This window comes from Dama dama, chromosome 25, assembly GCF_033118175.1.
Source record: "Dama dama isolate Ldn47 chromosome 25, ASM3311817v1, whole genome shotgun sequence".
NCBI classification, from domain to species: Eukaryota; Metazoa; Chordata; class Mammalia; order Artiodactyla; family Cervidae; genus Dama; species Dama dama.
In genome coordinates, this window is record NC_083705.1 from 64,422,107 (window position 1) to 64,436,544 (window position 14,438).

Below are 14,438 nucleotides of genomic sequence, written 5' to 3' on the forward strand. Positions count from 1 at the left end.
GGAAGGCAGTCATTCAGGGTCTCGGCCCTCCCTACAGGAGAGCAAGGCTGATGTTACTTTCTTCTCTGGGAAGAGCCAGACAGCTTTCCATGAATGAAGCTACAAACACAGAACGCGATCTGGCTTGATACCGGGACCACTGCTTGCCGAGCCCCAATCTACTGCACATGGTCTTAATCAAACCAGCCTCCATCTGGAGCCACCGTGCAGCCCAGGGCTCTCCTGATTTCAAATACTGTCTTCCCAGCCCCCTCAAAGGACCTTTATCAGGCAAGGTGGGGGACTAAAGAAAAGAAGGCCACCCTATTTCTTCAGGTGTGAATGTCCCCACTGTACTATACCTAATCTGTTCTTACTGTCTAGGGTCTACAGGGGTGCGCCCCCCGCCGCCCCACCCATTCTGTGTACTCTGAGCAGAATACACTCTTCAGAATCAGCCCGAAGGGGGCAGTGACACGTGGTCTCTGCAGGTACACGGGGGGCGGGCCTGGCACACGGTCAGTGAGCCCTCGGGGCTGAGGCTGCACACACACTAATCTGGACACGTGTTAGTGGACACAGAAAGGATCGGAGATTTTCACTCGAAGGTGAGTGGAGGGGATTTACCTAAGTGGCTGGTCCAGGTTACGGTCAATTATGAGAGTGCTGAATGTCCACCCTGGGCCATGGCACGTCCCTGCAGGCCCCGGGTCACAGTTTTATCAGCTAGAGACGCAGAAAGCTAGTCGGCCTGCCATACGGCAATGAGGGGGCCAGGGAAAGTCACTCAACAGTCCTTCAAAACCAGCCGGTCTCTAAAAACATGGAGCAGAATCAAGGGACAGTCTTCAAGAGAGGGGATATGTCTATATGTTAGTCACTCAGTCTCGTCTGACTCTTTGCAACCCCATAGACTGTAGCCCACCAGGCTCCTCTGTCCGTGGGGTTTTCCAGGCAAGGATACTGGAGTGGGTTGCCATTCCCTTCTCCAGGGGATTGTCCCAACCCAGGGATTGAACCTGGGTCTCCTGCATTGCAGGCAGATCCTTTACCATCTGAGCCACCAGGGAAGCCGACAAGTGAGGGGAGGGTTGTTAAATATTTCATCCCAGAAGGAAAAGAGCGAAGAGAAAGAGAAGCTGGAGATGCTGGGGGAAGAGGCCAGAGGTGAGTGGCCGGGCCCTGGCACTGGGGTGGGAGGGGGCACAGGTGGCCAAGTTCAGGTGGAGAGCGCAGAGGCTGCTCCCACCCAGGCGGGTCTGCGAAGGAGAGAGGCCCCCGAGAGGAGAGGCGGGTGTCTGTCCGAGGCCTGCCTGGCAGAATGCCTGGCACACGACCAGTGATCAGGTGAAAACTAGACAGAGGGAAACAAGGGCAGATGTCTGTAAAGTGAGCAAAAGCTGTTTACACTTAAGGGGTTTGTCTTTTTTTTCATGCACAGTTCAGATCTGAGCTTAAGGACTTCCAATTAAAGGGAAAAGCTCCTAGAATCCCAGGGACAAGGTGCCAAGGATGATATGAAAGACATGAAAGTCGGGGGAATGGTGCAGACAAGGCCCTGCCTTTCCCAGAACTCGTGTGAAGGCAGCCCTCTGCCCGGGGTGCTGCTGCTGCAACCCTTGGCTCCCCTGGAGACCCAAAGGCACCAATGTCTCCCACAAAGAAAGCGCCCCATCCTCGCTGCCCTGAACACCAGTGTTGACAAGCGTTGATGGTCATCTTAGATCTGAGGAAGTAAGTTCACCATGAACAGGGCTTCAAAGGTAGCCACAGAAGGGAGCTCCCTAATTAAGAGCGAAAGGAACCACAGGAATTGGAAGGAGGGGTCCACGGGGTGCTGGCCGCAGAGGGATACACGGCAGACAACGCTGGGGTGCACTCGTCAAGGCACGAGAAAGGGGCCAGCCGGGCGAGCCCACAGTCCCGGGTGAATAAACTACTTGGGGCAGGTGATTGCTGTCCCGCCTCTTAGGGTCTTTGGTGCCTGGTGTCTTCGCTCAGAGGATCCGAATCTCAAATCCATCCTCAAACCACATGGCTGTGGCAGGAGCTTATCTGATGGAAATGTCAAGGGGCGATTATAGCGCATATTTCTTCGGCTGTAAGAGCAAGGCAAAATATTTACCAGCATCCATAAGAAGGAAGCTCACATGTAACCTGGAAAAGAGAAGTCCACAGACCCACCCCAGGGGCAGGAAGGCTGTTGAACACAGCCTTTCCCAACCTGCTTCTAAGATCAAGAAAGGTGAAGGCTGGGTTGTCACTTTAACTTTACACATGAAGACTGGCAAGGAGGTAACTTTTAAGAGGCATTTTCACTGAACAGGACTGAAGCGCAGTTTGCTGTCTTATCCCATGACTACCTCTCACATCAGTTCCCTGATGAACCCAGCACACAAGTGCACCCCCTGCGATGTAAAACCCACGGACACACACAGCTGAGGTTTACTCCTACTTATTCAGGGTTACAGATTTCGAGATGAAATCATCAGATGTATATAGATACTTTTCCTTTTATAATCGAAGGCTCTCTTTATTTCTAGTGTTTTTATGCTTTCAAGTCTATTTGCTTAATATCAATGTTTCTACACCAATTTCCAATGATTCGTATTTGCCTTGTGGCTCTTTTTCTAACACTTCATATTCTTTCATGGTGTGCTGCAGTCCACAGGGTGGCAAAGAGTCAGACATGACTTAGCAAACAGCTAAATACTTTCAAACTTCCTGTATATTAAAAAAAATATATATACAGAGACTCTTTTAACAAGTATAATCTATTTTGCGTTTAGTGTGATCACTGCTATTTAGGGACAAATTGCCACATCCTGGGCTTCCCTGGTGGCACTGGTGGTAAAGAATCTGCCTACCAATGCAGGAGGTATAGGAGACGTGGGTTCAGTCCTGAGGTTGGGAAGATCTCCTGGAGAGGGGCGTGGCAACTCACTCCAGTATTCTTGCCTGGAGAATGGCCGAAAGGAGTCTGGCAGGCTGCAGTCCACAGGGTTGTAAAGAAAAGGACATGACTGAAGCGACTTAGCACATACACGCACACATGCTATATCTTACTTTGGATTTCTTACATGATTTTTGTTGTTCTTTCTTTCACTTCCACTAGACCCCTTTTCCTGAGAGTTTATTTACCTGGTTTTCTGCAGTTCTTTTTTCTTTATACTTATGGAAAGTGGTGCTTTCTATCCCGTCTTTAGAGGTCATTCAACAATGCTACCACACACACCAGAGTTTACAAATCTAAGATACACTACCTCCTGCCATACCCCTCAGGAGAGCGCTCCACCTTCTGTGTTCAAGGGCTCTAGGGCTTTGCTCCATCTCACTCTGCGGGGGTTTTGCTTTGGTTTGGTTTGATGGATGCATTTATTGGCTGCAACGGGTCTTCACTGCAGCACGCAGACTCAGTAGCTGTGATGCCCTGCAGCATGTGGGATCTTACTTCCCCAACAAAGGATCAAACTTGCGTCCCTTGCATTGGAAGGCAGATTCTCAACAACTGGCACCAGGAAAGTCTCTGTTGTTGTTATTCAGTCGCTCAGTCATGTCCGACTCTTTGTGACCCCATGGACTGCAGCACACCAGGCCTCCCTGTCCATCACCATCTCCTGGAGTCTGTTCAAACTCATATCCATCCAACCATCTCGTCCTCTGTCGTCCCCTTAGTAGAGGGAAGTCTCTCCCATCGTGTTTTTAACCTCCCCCAAAGTCTGTCGTCTTTTGCCTAAATGGTCAATCCTTTGATTTACAAACACATTTACCAATTGCTATGCTCACTGTCAATCTCGGTCCTTTCTTCTCAAGTGATCAGTCGTGTCCAACTCTTTGTGACCCCATGGACTGTGGCCTGCCAAGTCCCTCTGTCCATGGGATTCTCCAGGCAAGAATACTGGAGCAGGTTGCCTTTTCCTTCTCCATGGGATCCTGACCCAGGAATAGAACCCACATCGCCTGCATTGGCAGGCAGATTCCTACCCACTGTGCCACCTGGGAAGCCCCCTCTTCCTTCTCATACTTCCTTTATATTCATTTAATTCATTTATTCAACAAACACTGCTGCATGCTTGGCTGCACCACACCAGCCGTGTTCCATATGCCCGTGACAGTGGCGTGAGCGCCACCGAGCCCCTGCACTGGCGGCGTCTGTTAGGAGGGGGGCTCCCGTGACTCTGACTGAGCCGTGTGCTGCAGGGCTTCTATGCATGACTGGGGACCTCTCTCAAGTCGTGGTCTATTTCAGCCTCACTGTCAAACTGACATCCACTGCGTGTGGGATTCCAGGTTCAGCATTCCTCTCCCTCGGGACTCCATCCCGCCGTCTTCCAGCATCTGTCTTCCAGCATCTGCAGTGACGGGTGAGAAGTCAGCTTCGAGTCTTTCTCAGGGATGGGACGCCGTCATCTCTCTCTGGTGGTTGAGACTTTGCCTTCGGTATCCCTCAGGTTTACCAGGTGTCTCAGGATGGATTCACCCTACAACTTCTGAAAACAACTTTTACCCCAGCTCCTAGAGCTTCGTATACAGATCACGGGAAGATGATCCCTTCTTCTTTCACTCCTCTTTCTTTTAAAACAGAAAGCAAAAGGAGAGGCACGTTTACCAAGCAACCGCGAGCTGCAGGGAAGACCTGGGCCAGATATACCAGCCATGGCAGGATCACACACACCTGACTTCCTTTTCCTTCCAGCAGCCCCCACCATACCTACTTCTCAGGTCAGGGAGTCAGCCTCAGAAAGGTTAAGAGACTTTTCCAAAGTCACACAGCTGGAGAGGATCACAGTCGACATTCAAACTCCTGGGCTGTGAACGAACCACCCCCTGCCTCCTATTTCTGAAGCACAAGCATTTAAAGGAAAGAGAAGAGGGGAAAGAAATGTTGGCCCATCATTATAGACATTCAAGGACTGCTATTCCCCAATTTACAAACTAGTCAACAGAAACCAGTACAAGAAATATGGCAAAAACATCCGAGACATGTTCCTGTTTCCAGACCATCACATATTACCATAGGATCCACTGTCTAAGTCATCTTTGTGCCCAGACAGAGACAGCTTCACTCTGAAATCTAAGCATCATCTCCAACACGCCTTGCTGAAGCTAAGTCATCAGAAATGGGGTTAAAACCGTAATTCAAAACCAACAGCACAGATATTATGGGAGAAAACGGTAAGGTCTTACCTGTGCTACTTCTTCAAAATCCTCATGACGTTTCTGCAAAGCCCTGGCCCGATGGAGCGATTTCCCTACACCTGTGTGTTTGCTCAGAAATGCTTCTCCATGGTTCTCGATCCAGTCCAGCACCTACAATGAAACACAGACACACATGCCATCAAAACCATGCTGGCCTTGTTCTGTGTGAAGGGCTATCCATTAAAGACACAGTTCTCTTATCAAAACTCTGTAAGACACAAGAAACAAGGGAGGAAAAAAAGTGGAGGCAACCAGACACTAACTTGTTGAGAATTACACCTCCATTAGCCTTCCCATCATGATCAGGAGTAATCAGCTCTTACTTTAATAAGTGCAAATCTCCTTATGTACACATGTTACATGCAATGACAATTCAGTTAAGTCTCACCCCAGTTCACACATCACCGAGCCACCCACACTGCCTGGGTTTTGTGTGGGATCAGAGTTATCAAGACGCAGAGGAGCGCTTTAACTTAACATAAGGCTCCAAGCTTCACGACTCAGACAATTCCAGTTTTTAACTACTGAGTTCATGTTTTCCTGTCTCTTCTAAGAGACGAAACATATAAGTAAAACTCAAGAAAACGAAACACTTAAAGGCCTCTGCCCTGGTCTTTGAGGATAATTTATTCCATAAACTAAGCTGTTGTGAAAGCTGAATATTTCATGAACAAAAACACATAAAAGTTCTTGACAGTTGAAATCCGCCACACTGAAGAAAGAGTGAAAGTAAAACAAGGCAACCCAGCGTGTTTAAGGTCACGACTGGAACTGAGCAGCTCACTGGCTTCTGCACTTGAGAAACTGCACACAGTACCAAACAAAACATTCAGACCACATCAAAGACACATTTGTCTCCTTCTGATGGAGAGGGGAGAACCAGCCAAAAAAAACCACAGTGATGTCTTTAGCTAGAAACTTTCACGAAAAGATATTATTTAAATACCTGAAGGCACTTGTTCATGTATTTCCTGTGTTGCAAAAGTACTAATGGTCACCTCTGACTTGGTAATTAGTAACCATAGTAACTTAAACACACAGATTCAAACGATGTTGGACTAAAGAACTGACTGGGGCCGCGTGGCCAGAACAGTGGTCTAGAAGGACCCTGGAAGAGGACCAGTCACTTCAGTCTGCAGGTAAATGGCTAAAGTAAAGGCACCTCAGGGTCGGGGGTGTAACTCACGGCGTTGCTAACACTGCAATCAGCTCTGCACGGAGACAGGTGGGTGCTAAATTTATCACGGTGATCATTTCATGGTGTGTGCAAAGGTCAGGCCATTACAGAGCACACCTGACGCTAACCTAACGCTGCATGCCAATGATATTTCATTTAAAAAACCTAAATAAAAGTGGCCTTAATTTGAGGTTCGTGGCTACAAAACCGGTCCCTCGCCCTTTGTCACCTGCACCCTAGACAGATCAGCTGTGCAGACAGACATCTAGAAACAGGCAGCTGGAAAGGGCCAGAGCCCGCTCTACAGGGACAACTGGACGTGTCCTCCTCCGCTCCACGCCAGCGACCTTCTGGCCTGATCGAGGGCAGGGACCTTTCTGCACAGAGCTTAGCAAGCTAGCAGTGCTTGTAAAGAAAATGGGCTGGGAGCCTGAATAAATCTCTGGTGGTCCTCTGTAAAGACCCTTTAGAATGAGTAGATGTGTGTGTGTGTGTGTGTGTGTGTGTGTGTGTGTGTGAGAGAGAGAGAGAGAGAGAGAGAGAGAGAGAGAGATCAGAGAGACCTCTGGTGGTCCTCTGTAAAGACCCTTTAGAATGAGTAGATGTGTGTGTGTGTGTGTGTGTGTGTGTGTGTGTGTGTGTGTGTGTGTGTGTGTGTGTGTGTGTGTGTGAGAGAGAGAGAGAGAGAGAGAGAGAGAGAGAGATCAGAGAGACCTTCAGTACCGCCATTAGTAAGTAATGCCACTGGCATCGTGACATCAAGCTGCTGTAGTTTATGGGACAGTCTCCTAGGACATATTACAGAACGCAGGTTCCCCTCTCACTCCTAAAGGAATGTCCAATGACAACTTCATGGTGTCTCCACTTCAAAGAATGGATACAGTGAATCGAACTGTCCTCTGGGCACGAGTCCAGCACCAGACAGAAGATTAGGACCAACTATTAATATATTAAATTTGAAAAGAGTCAAGAGATATGTAACACCCATGCTACCTTCCACCTGCACAAAAGGGCTAGGAGACACTTTTTTAAAACTACAACTATAAAATATTCTGTATATTCCTCAATAGTTTTGTAGAGAGAAAAACAAGGTTTGGGAAACAGCAAACCTGATGAGTACTGATAACTCAACACAGACTTGAAGTAAAGGCACAATTTCAAAAAGTAAGAGACAAACGCTATTCCATAGAAAGAGCTGGCGGAAGCAAAACATAGTTTTTGTTTAAAAAAAATATGAATTTGTTTTTCTTAGCCTTCAGAAAGCATCAGTTGGAAAGAAAAGCTATTATGATCTGACCACTCAGGATTTACAAATGGGCTACAATTTTTCTAGTGGTTTCTTTTAGACAGAATTATAAATACCAGGTGAAACTATATTTCCAACAAACATGAAAGTAAATCAAAGAAGACTACAAATCCAAAGCGCATTTTGAAAACAGTGGCAGGTGATTATAAAATGTACGACATGACTTAGCAACTGAACAAAAAAGATCATACTCAAAACCAAACTTCCCAACAAGGCTTTTGCTCCTCGCAAGTTTCCCAGATGGCCGAGGAATCCTGAATGAATGCACCTGCCCAAGAAGCATCTGAAAGACAAGCTTGTAGAACTTTCCATTTAATACATAAAAATATTTCCAATCAGGAGCTCCATCAAGGCAGGGCAGCCGGCCCCTCCTTCACTCAGCAGTGGGGGTGGCTGCCATCTCCCTGCCTGTGACCTCCCCTAGAAGAACAACCAGGCCAGGAAAAGGGCAGAAGTCGGTCCTTCTTTTATAGGCAGAACAAGGCTGGGAAGTCGATGCCTCCTTGCTGTTCAGAGGATGTGGGGCAAGCTCGTTCCTCTGTACTTCAGTGCCCTCTAATGGCACCGTGACAGCTCCAAGGCTGAGGTCACCCCACAGGGAGCCACCGAGACTTAAGACCCAGACAGTGGTCTCAGCATCTAAGCCAAAAGGTCAGCCGTGCAAGAAATTTTACAGATTGCTTAACTTCACTCCCTGCTTGTAATGTAATTACAAGGCTGTAAGCGATGATGGCAAATACAGACCTGACCTGTATACAGGGCCCTGCAGCTCTGAATTCTGTGATGTACATGGCATGATCTAACCCGTCCATCCTAAAGGAAATCAGTCCTAAATAGTCATTGGAAGGACTGATGCTGAAGCTGAAACTCCAGTACTCTGGCCGCCTGATGCAAAGAAATGATTCATTTGAAAAGACCCTGATGCTGGGAAAGATTGAAGGCGGGAGGAGAAGGGGATGACAGAGGATGAGATGGTTGAATGGCATCACCGACTCAATGGACATGAGTTTGAGTTAACTCTGGGAGTTGGTGATGGACAGGGAGGCCTGGCGTGCTGCAGTCCATGGGGTCACAGAGAGCTGGACACAACTGAGTGACTGAACTGAACTGATGTGTGTGGCATTAACATTTACAGTGAAATGAAGCAGACACAAAACTCAACACGTGTCTGTGGGCTCTTGGAGACTGAGGGGGCGAGGAGGAACCTTCTAGTTCCAGCATTCACCAGGGCCTGACAACCAACGGTCCCTGCCATTTCTCTATTCCTCTCCAGCGGAGCCCACAGTTCCTCATTTCTTGCATCGATGTATTTCAAAATTAGAATTAAGCTTCTTCTATAATTTACTCCTAACCATTTTTTTCTTTTTAATGGTTTCCAGGACTTCCCTGGGAAGTCTGAGAAGATCTCACATGCCGAGGAGCAACTAAACTCCTGTGCCCCAAACACTGAGCCTGCACTCAAAGCCTGAGAACCACAGCTCTGGAGCCCGCAGGCCTGGAGCCCGTGCGCTGCCCAAGAGAAGCCGCTGCAGTGAGAAGTCTGTGCACCAGGACGAGAAAGTAGCCCCTGTGCACAACGAAGACCCAGCACAGCCAACATAAATGAATACACTTTAAAAAACAGGTTCTGGAACATTTCAAAGTAGACTAAGCCTAAGGCTCACTTGAAAAAAGAAGCTTTTTTTTTTTTTTTTAAAAGTACCACATTCCAGCTACACAGAGCAAACATATGATTCAGAACCATTTGCCCTGCGTTGCAGGAGCTCTTCTGCATAACCTCCACGAGAGCCCGGGAAAACCAGGAACCATGCTCCACGCACACCTTCTTGGCTGGAAGGGAGCAGGGGCAGAATCACGGGGAAAGGCCTCAGAAAGAGGCTGGCAGGCTTCTAAACTTTTCCATCATCCGTCCACCCATCCATCCACCCATCCATCCATCCATCCATCCATCCATCTCCTGAATACAACTCACTCCTCCTGATATTATCCTGGCTGTAATTACGGAAGTACATAAAATTTCTTAAGGACAACAAACAACCTCAGGGAAGGAGGCCGGGAAGAAAGGAGGTAGGTAGGTTGTTAACCACAAAGCTTCACCTCGGATGTGCCGTGCGCAGCGGCTCAGTCGTGTCCGACTCTGGGCGACCCCTGACTGTAGCCCGCCCGGCTCCTCTGTCCACGGGATTCTCCAGGCAAGAACACTAAAGCGGGGTGCCACGCCCTCCTCCAGGGGATCTTCCCCACCCAGGGATGGAACCCAGGTCTCCCGCATTATAGATGGATTCTTTACCATCTGAGCCACTGGGGAAGCCCTCACCTTGGATATTCTCATCAAACTCCAACCAAACCATCACCACCAAGACAGGCTGACACCTTTAAAAATTACTTTTCCCATTCTTAATTTGGAAATCAATCTAAAACAGTCCAAAGTTGTCCAAGGAGCATCTTAATATTTCCACATGTTATCTAGGATATAGGTCCAGATGTTATGCACAGCTTCAGTCTAGCTACTGAACTATAGATATACACATACAACTATAGAAATACACATACACACATATGCATACACAGTTAATCCCTTGGCACTTTCCCCTTAGGGCAAGGGTCCCCAGCCTCTAGGATCTAATGCCTGATGATCTGAGGGGGAGCTGATGTAATAATAAAGAAATAAAGTGCATAATAAACATAACGCGCTTGAATCATCCTGAAACTGTCCCCTGGTCCGTGGAGAGTGTCTTCCATGAAACTGGTGCCTGGTGCAAAAAAGGCTGAGGACGGCTGTCTTACGGGCCCCTGGTGATGCGGCTGGTCTCCACAGTGGGGAGACCAAGATGCCTGGGGCTTGTCCTGGGCTCTGTCCTCTTCTTGTCATCCCGACCCCTAAGTCCCCTGGGTTCCCAAGCCCCGTCCCACTGGCTCCCAGCTCCACACCCTGCCTTCCTTATCGCATCCCCTGTGGGCAAGAGATTAGTGTCTTCTCCCACCTTTCTTAACAGTTGAACTGTGGGCTCCTTCCGAGCTGCGGTTACTAAGATGACTGACAGTCAAGTCTCTTCTCCGGTCCTGTGATAAAAGGCACTGAAAGCTCGCTCTGAAGCCACCAAAAAGATCAGCAGTCAGCCTCTGTCTGCTCCTGGCAGGTTCTCAATCCCTAAGCAAATATTCGCTCCAGGATTCCCTAACTCTACCTGAGAAATTCTCCAGGAAAGATGGACATCCCCTAACCATTTTTATCAGGAGACACAATCAGATCTGTGACTGTGGGAATGTAAACAGAAGAGGATATTAAACCCTGAGGTTCCGTAATGATCCCATGAGAAAATCCATCCTTCTGACTTCAAGTAACAAGCACAGGACAGGTGAGATGCAGGGACCATCCCTGAAAGAGCCAGGCCCTGTGTGGGTAGAACCCCCGGGGTCAGGCATCATGGAAGGATGTCAAAAACCTAGCTGGCAAAAGCCTAGCAGCCCAGGACCCAAGGCGGAACCACGACTTGCTTCTCCGTGGACCCATTGCTTCTCCTGAAACCCATTTCTTCGTGTTCAAGGGGCCGAAATCGTCAATATTTTAAAGATCTCCCATGCTGGCAACGTTCCCAGGCAAGGAAGTGATCCCTCCCTTCTCCGGTCACCCCTAACTCCCCAACATTAACCATGAAGGTTCCTTCATGAAGATCCAGTTAGACAACAACTCCAATGGAGGGCCAACTCTCCCCCATTCTAAAGTAAACAAAGTCTTCAATTAGCAAAATCGGGGAATTTCTTCCATTTCTTCATCCACTCATTCATTCATTCAACAAATACTGAGTATCTATTATCCCAGACACTTGCTAAAAACACCAGAGAATAAGACATAGTCCAGTGCCCCTTAGACTTTCATCCCTGTCCTCCAAGACCCCCTGACTTGCATGTTGGTCAATGATGGGGACCGAGCCTATCTCCGCACCTGGAATCTTGCTCTCACACCGCACTCGTCACCCTACAACCAGAGCCATCATTCCAGGATGAGTGGATCCCGTCCTCTCAGTTCATTTCAGTTCAGTCGCTCAGTCGTGTCTGACTCTGCAATCCCATGACTGCAGCATGCCAGGTTTTCCTGTCCATCACCAACTCCCGGAGCCTACTCAAACTCATGTCCATTGAGTTGGTAAAGCCATCCAACTATCTCATCCTCTGTCGTCCCCTTCTCCTCCCACCTTCAACCTTTCCCAGCATCAGGGTCTTTTCAAATGAATCAGTTCTTCCTATCAGGTGGCCAAAGTCTTGGAGTTTCAGCTTCAACATTAGTCCTTCCAATGAACACCTAGGACTGATTTCCTTTAGAATGGACTGGTTGGATCTCCTTGCAGTCCAAGGGACTCTCAAGAGTCTTCTCCAACACCACAGTTCAAAAGCATCAATTTTTTGGCACTCAGCTTTCTTTATCGTCCAACTCTAACATCCATATATGACTACTGGAAAAACCATACCTTTCACTAGACGGACCTTTGTTGGCAAAGTAATGTCTCTGCTTTTTAATATGCTGTCTAGGTCGGTCATAGCTTTTCTTCCAAGGAGCAGATGTCTTTTAATTTCATGGCTGCAGTCACCATCTGCAGCGATTTTGGAGCCCCCCAAAAATAGTCTCTCACTGTTCCCATTGTTTCCCCATCTATTTGCCATGAAGTGATGGGACCAGATGCCATGATCTTAGTTTTTTGAATGTTGAGTTTTAAGCCTACCCATTCTCCACTACCACAGAATCAAGTCAAAGCCCACAGCCTGTGGGTTTGATCTCGATGTGGTGAAATGGGGAAGCGCTAACCCTCCGTAGGCTGGCCGAGAGCACTAAAGAGGACAGAAACATTCCGGGCGCTCAGGTTCACAAAACCGTCTCCTCAGTGTGTCCCAAAGCTCACAGAAACAACTCCAGAGCCTTAGGCTTGGAGGTCACCGTTCCAGACCTGCCGCCACCCGGGTCTCCAGACAGACACTGCCATTGCATCTCTCCTCTCTCCCCCAGTTCCTGTCGCCCAGTCCTCGACCGCCTGACTTTCCAACCACCTGTCTAAGACCAGCTCAAACCGTGCATCTCCCAGGAAGGCCTTCCTGGCACCCCCAAACTGTCCCTTACATCTCGATGTACAGGAGCCTTCATCTTGATTACACGCTGTACCCCTGATGTTTTAGGGTTTGGACAAAGCTCCTTGGAACCCCCAAATCCGCTTAAGTCCTTATGGCACAGAGATGTCCCATTAGATGGCACATGCATAGCAGGTAGACGATCCCCATGAGGGTGGCTAGTTTTATTTACTCCCTCATCTGGGGAGCAGCTTAATGGGCAAGATCAAGTTCACGCCTTGGCAAAATCATACAACAGGTAAAAACACAGGCGCTAACTTGGAGCATGTTATGGGCTAATTCAATGGACCTTTTTTTTTTCCTCAGAGTATTAACTAACAGTCCAACACCCACCCCCACCCCAAAAAAAATAGTCCAACACCCACCTGGAGAAGAGTTTTTCCAAGATATAACTCAGTGAGGGTGATGCTCACACACATGAAGGACTGCGGTGGGACTAGAGGGGAGGACCCATGGGCTTTTTTAGAAGAGGATCTCCCTGTCAGAGGGGCTTCTTTGGGGGGAGTCAGCCTACTTCAGGAAACCGGGTTTCTGGCACCCATTCACCTCACTCAACATGTTGAAGCCACTAAATCCACCAAGCCGAGAGGTGGGCAGACCACATCAGTTGAGTGGGAGAATGGGTTTGATGGCATCCTGCTACGGCCTACTTCCGACACTCCCACCCCATGTGAAGGAGTGCAGCAATGATGCAGTGTGTTATTATGGTAAACTGAAGCTGGTCCTAAACTGAAAAACACTTCCTGGCAGTCACACAAGTCTTCATTCATTCATTCATTCAGCCAAACATCCACTGAGGGCTGCCCTGAGAGTAAACCAGAGATGAAAGGAATAGGACACTATGTGATCACCAAGAAATATGACATCGTGCATGTGATGTCACTTTGTCAAGTCCGACTCTTTGTGGCCCTATGGTGTATGCCCGCCAGGCTCCTCTGTCCATGAGATTTTCCAGACAAGAATACTGGAGTGAGTTGCCATTTCATCATCCAGAGGATATTTCCCACCCAGGGATCGAACCCACGTCTCTTAGTCTCTTGCACTAGCAGATGGGTTCTGACCACAAGCACCACCTGGGAATGACAAATGATATTTGTTTCATTTTTAAGCTAACGATGACCAAGGTTAACAGTGTCTAGTATGTAGGACGTGTGTTTGGGCAAGTCTTCAGCAAGCCTTTCAGCCGCCTGCCTCACCCCCATCCTTTGATTTGGACGCAGGGTTACTGCTCTGGGACAGCACTTAAGCCCTCCCACCCCACAGCGCCTGACTCCCACCCCAAACACTGTCCACACAGAAATTATGAAATTGCCTTTGCCTGTTATAAAAACAAACAAACAAAAGAAAACTAACCACTAAACCAAAATTACGCGTGTTTTAAAAATCAGATGCCATCTCCCCCAAGCCTTCCCTTCCTCGGGGGCACTCGCTATCAATGGTCTCGCATCTTTTCTTGCAAGAAATTTTCCACAAACGGGGGTACACTCTTCTGGGAGGGCTGTCTTCACATAAACGTCTTCATCCTCACTGCTCGTGTGGAAGCTGTTTTTCTTCTTCCTCAGTATTTACAGATGCCGCTCCACAACCCAAAGCAAGCCAACAAAACCACACGTGGGATCTCTAATTCGCTTATTATGTTTCTGTGGACTTGGACTG

General features: G+C 48.2%; 1 protein-coding gene across 2 annotated transcripts in view; it reads right to left on the bottom strand.

Annotated features, from left to right (window-relative positions):
• The window catches only part of TRIO (trio Rho guanine nucleotide exchange factor), a 353,621-nt gene that overhangs the window by 169,174 nt on the left and 170,009 nt on the right, over positions 1-14,438 (bottom strand). For both annotated transcript variants that reach the window (XM_061129325.1, XM_061129326.1), the window contains exon 10: positions 5,167-5,289. In XM_061129325.1, coding sequence (XP_060985308.1) covers positions 5,167-5,289 — 123 coding nt within the window. The remainder of the gene's footprint in view (positions 1-5,166; positions 5,290-14,438) is intronic.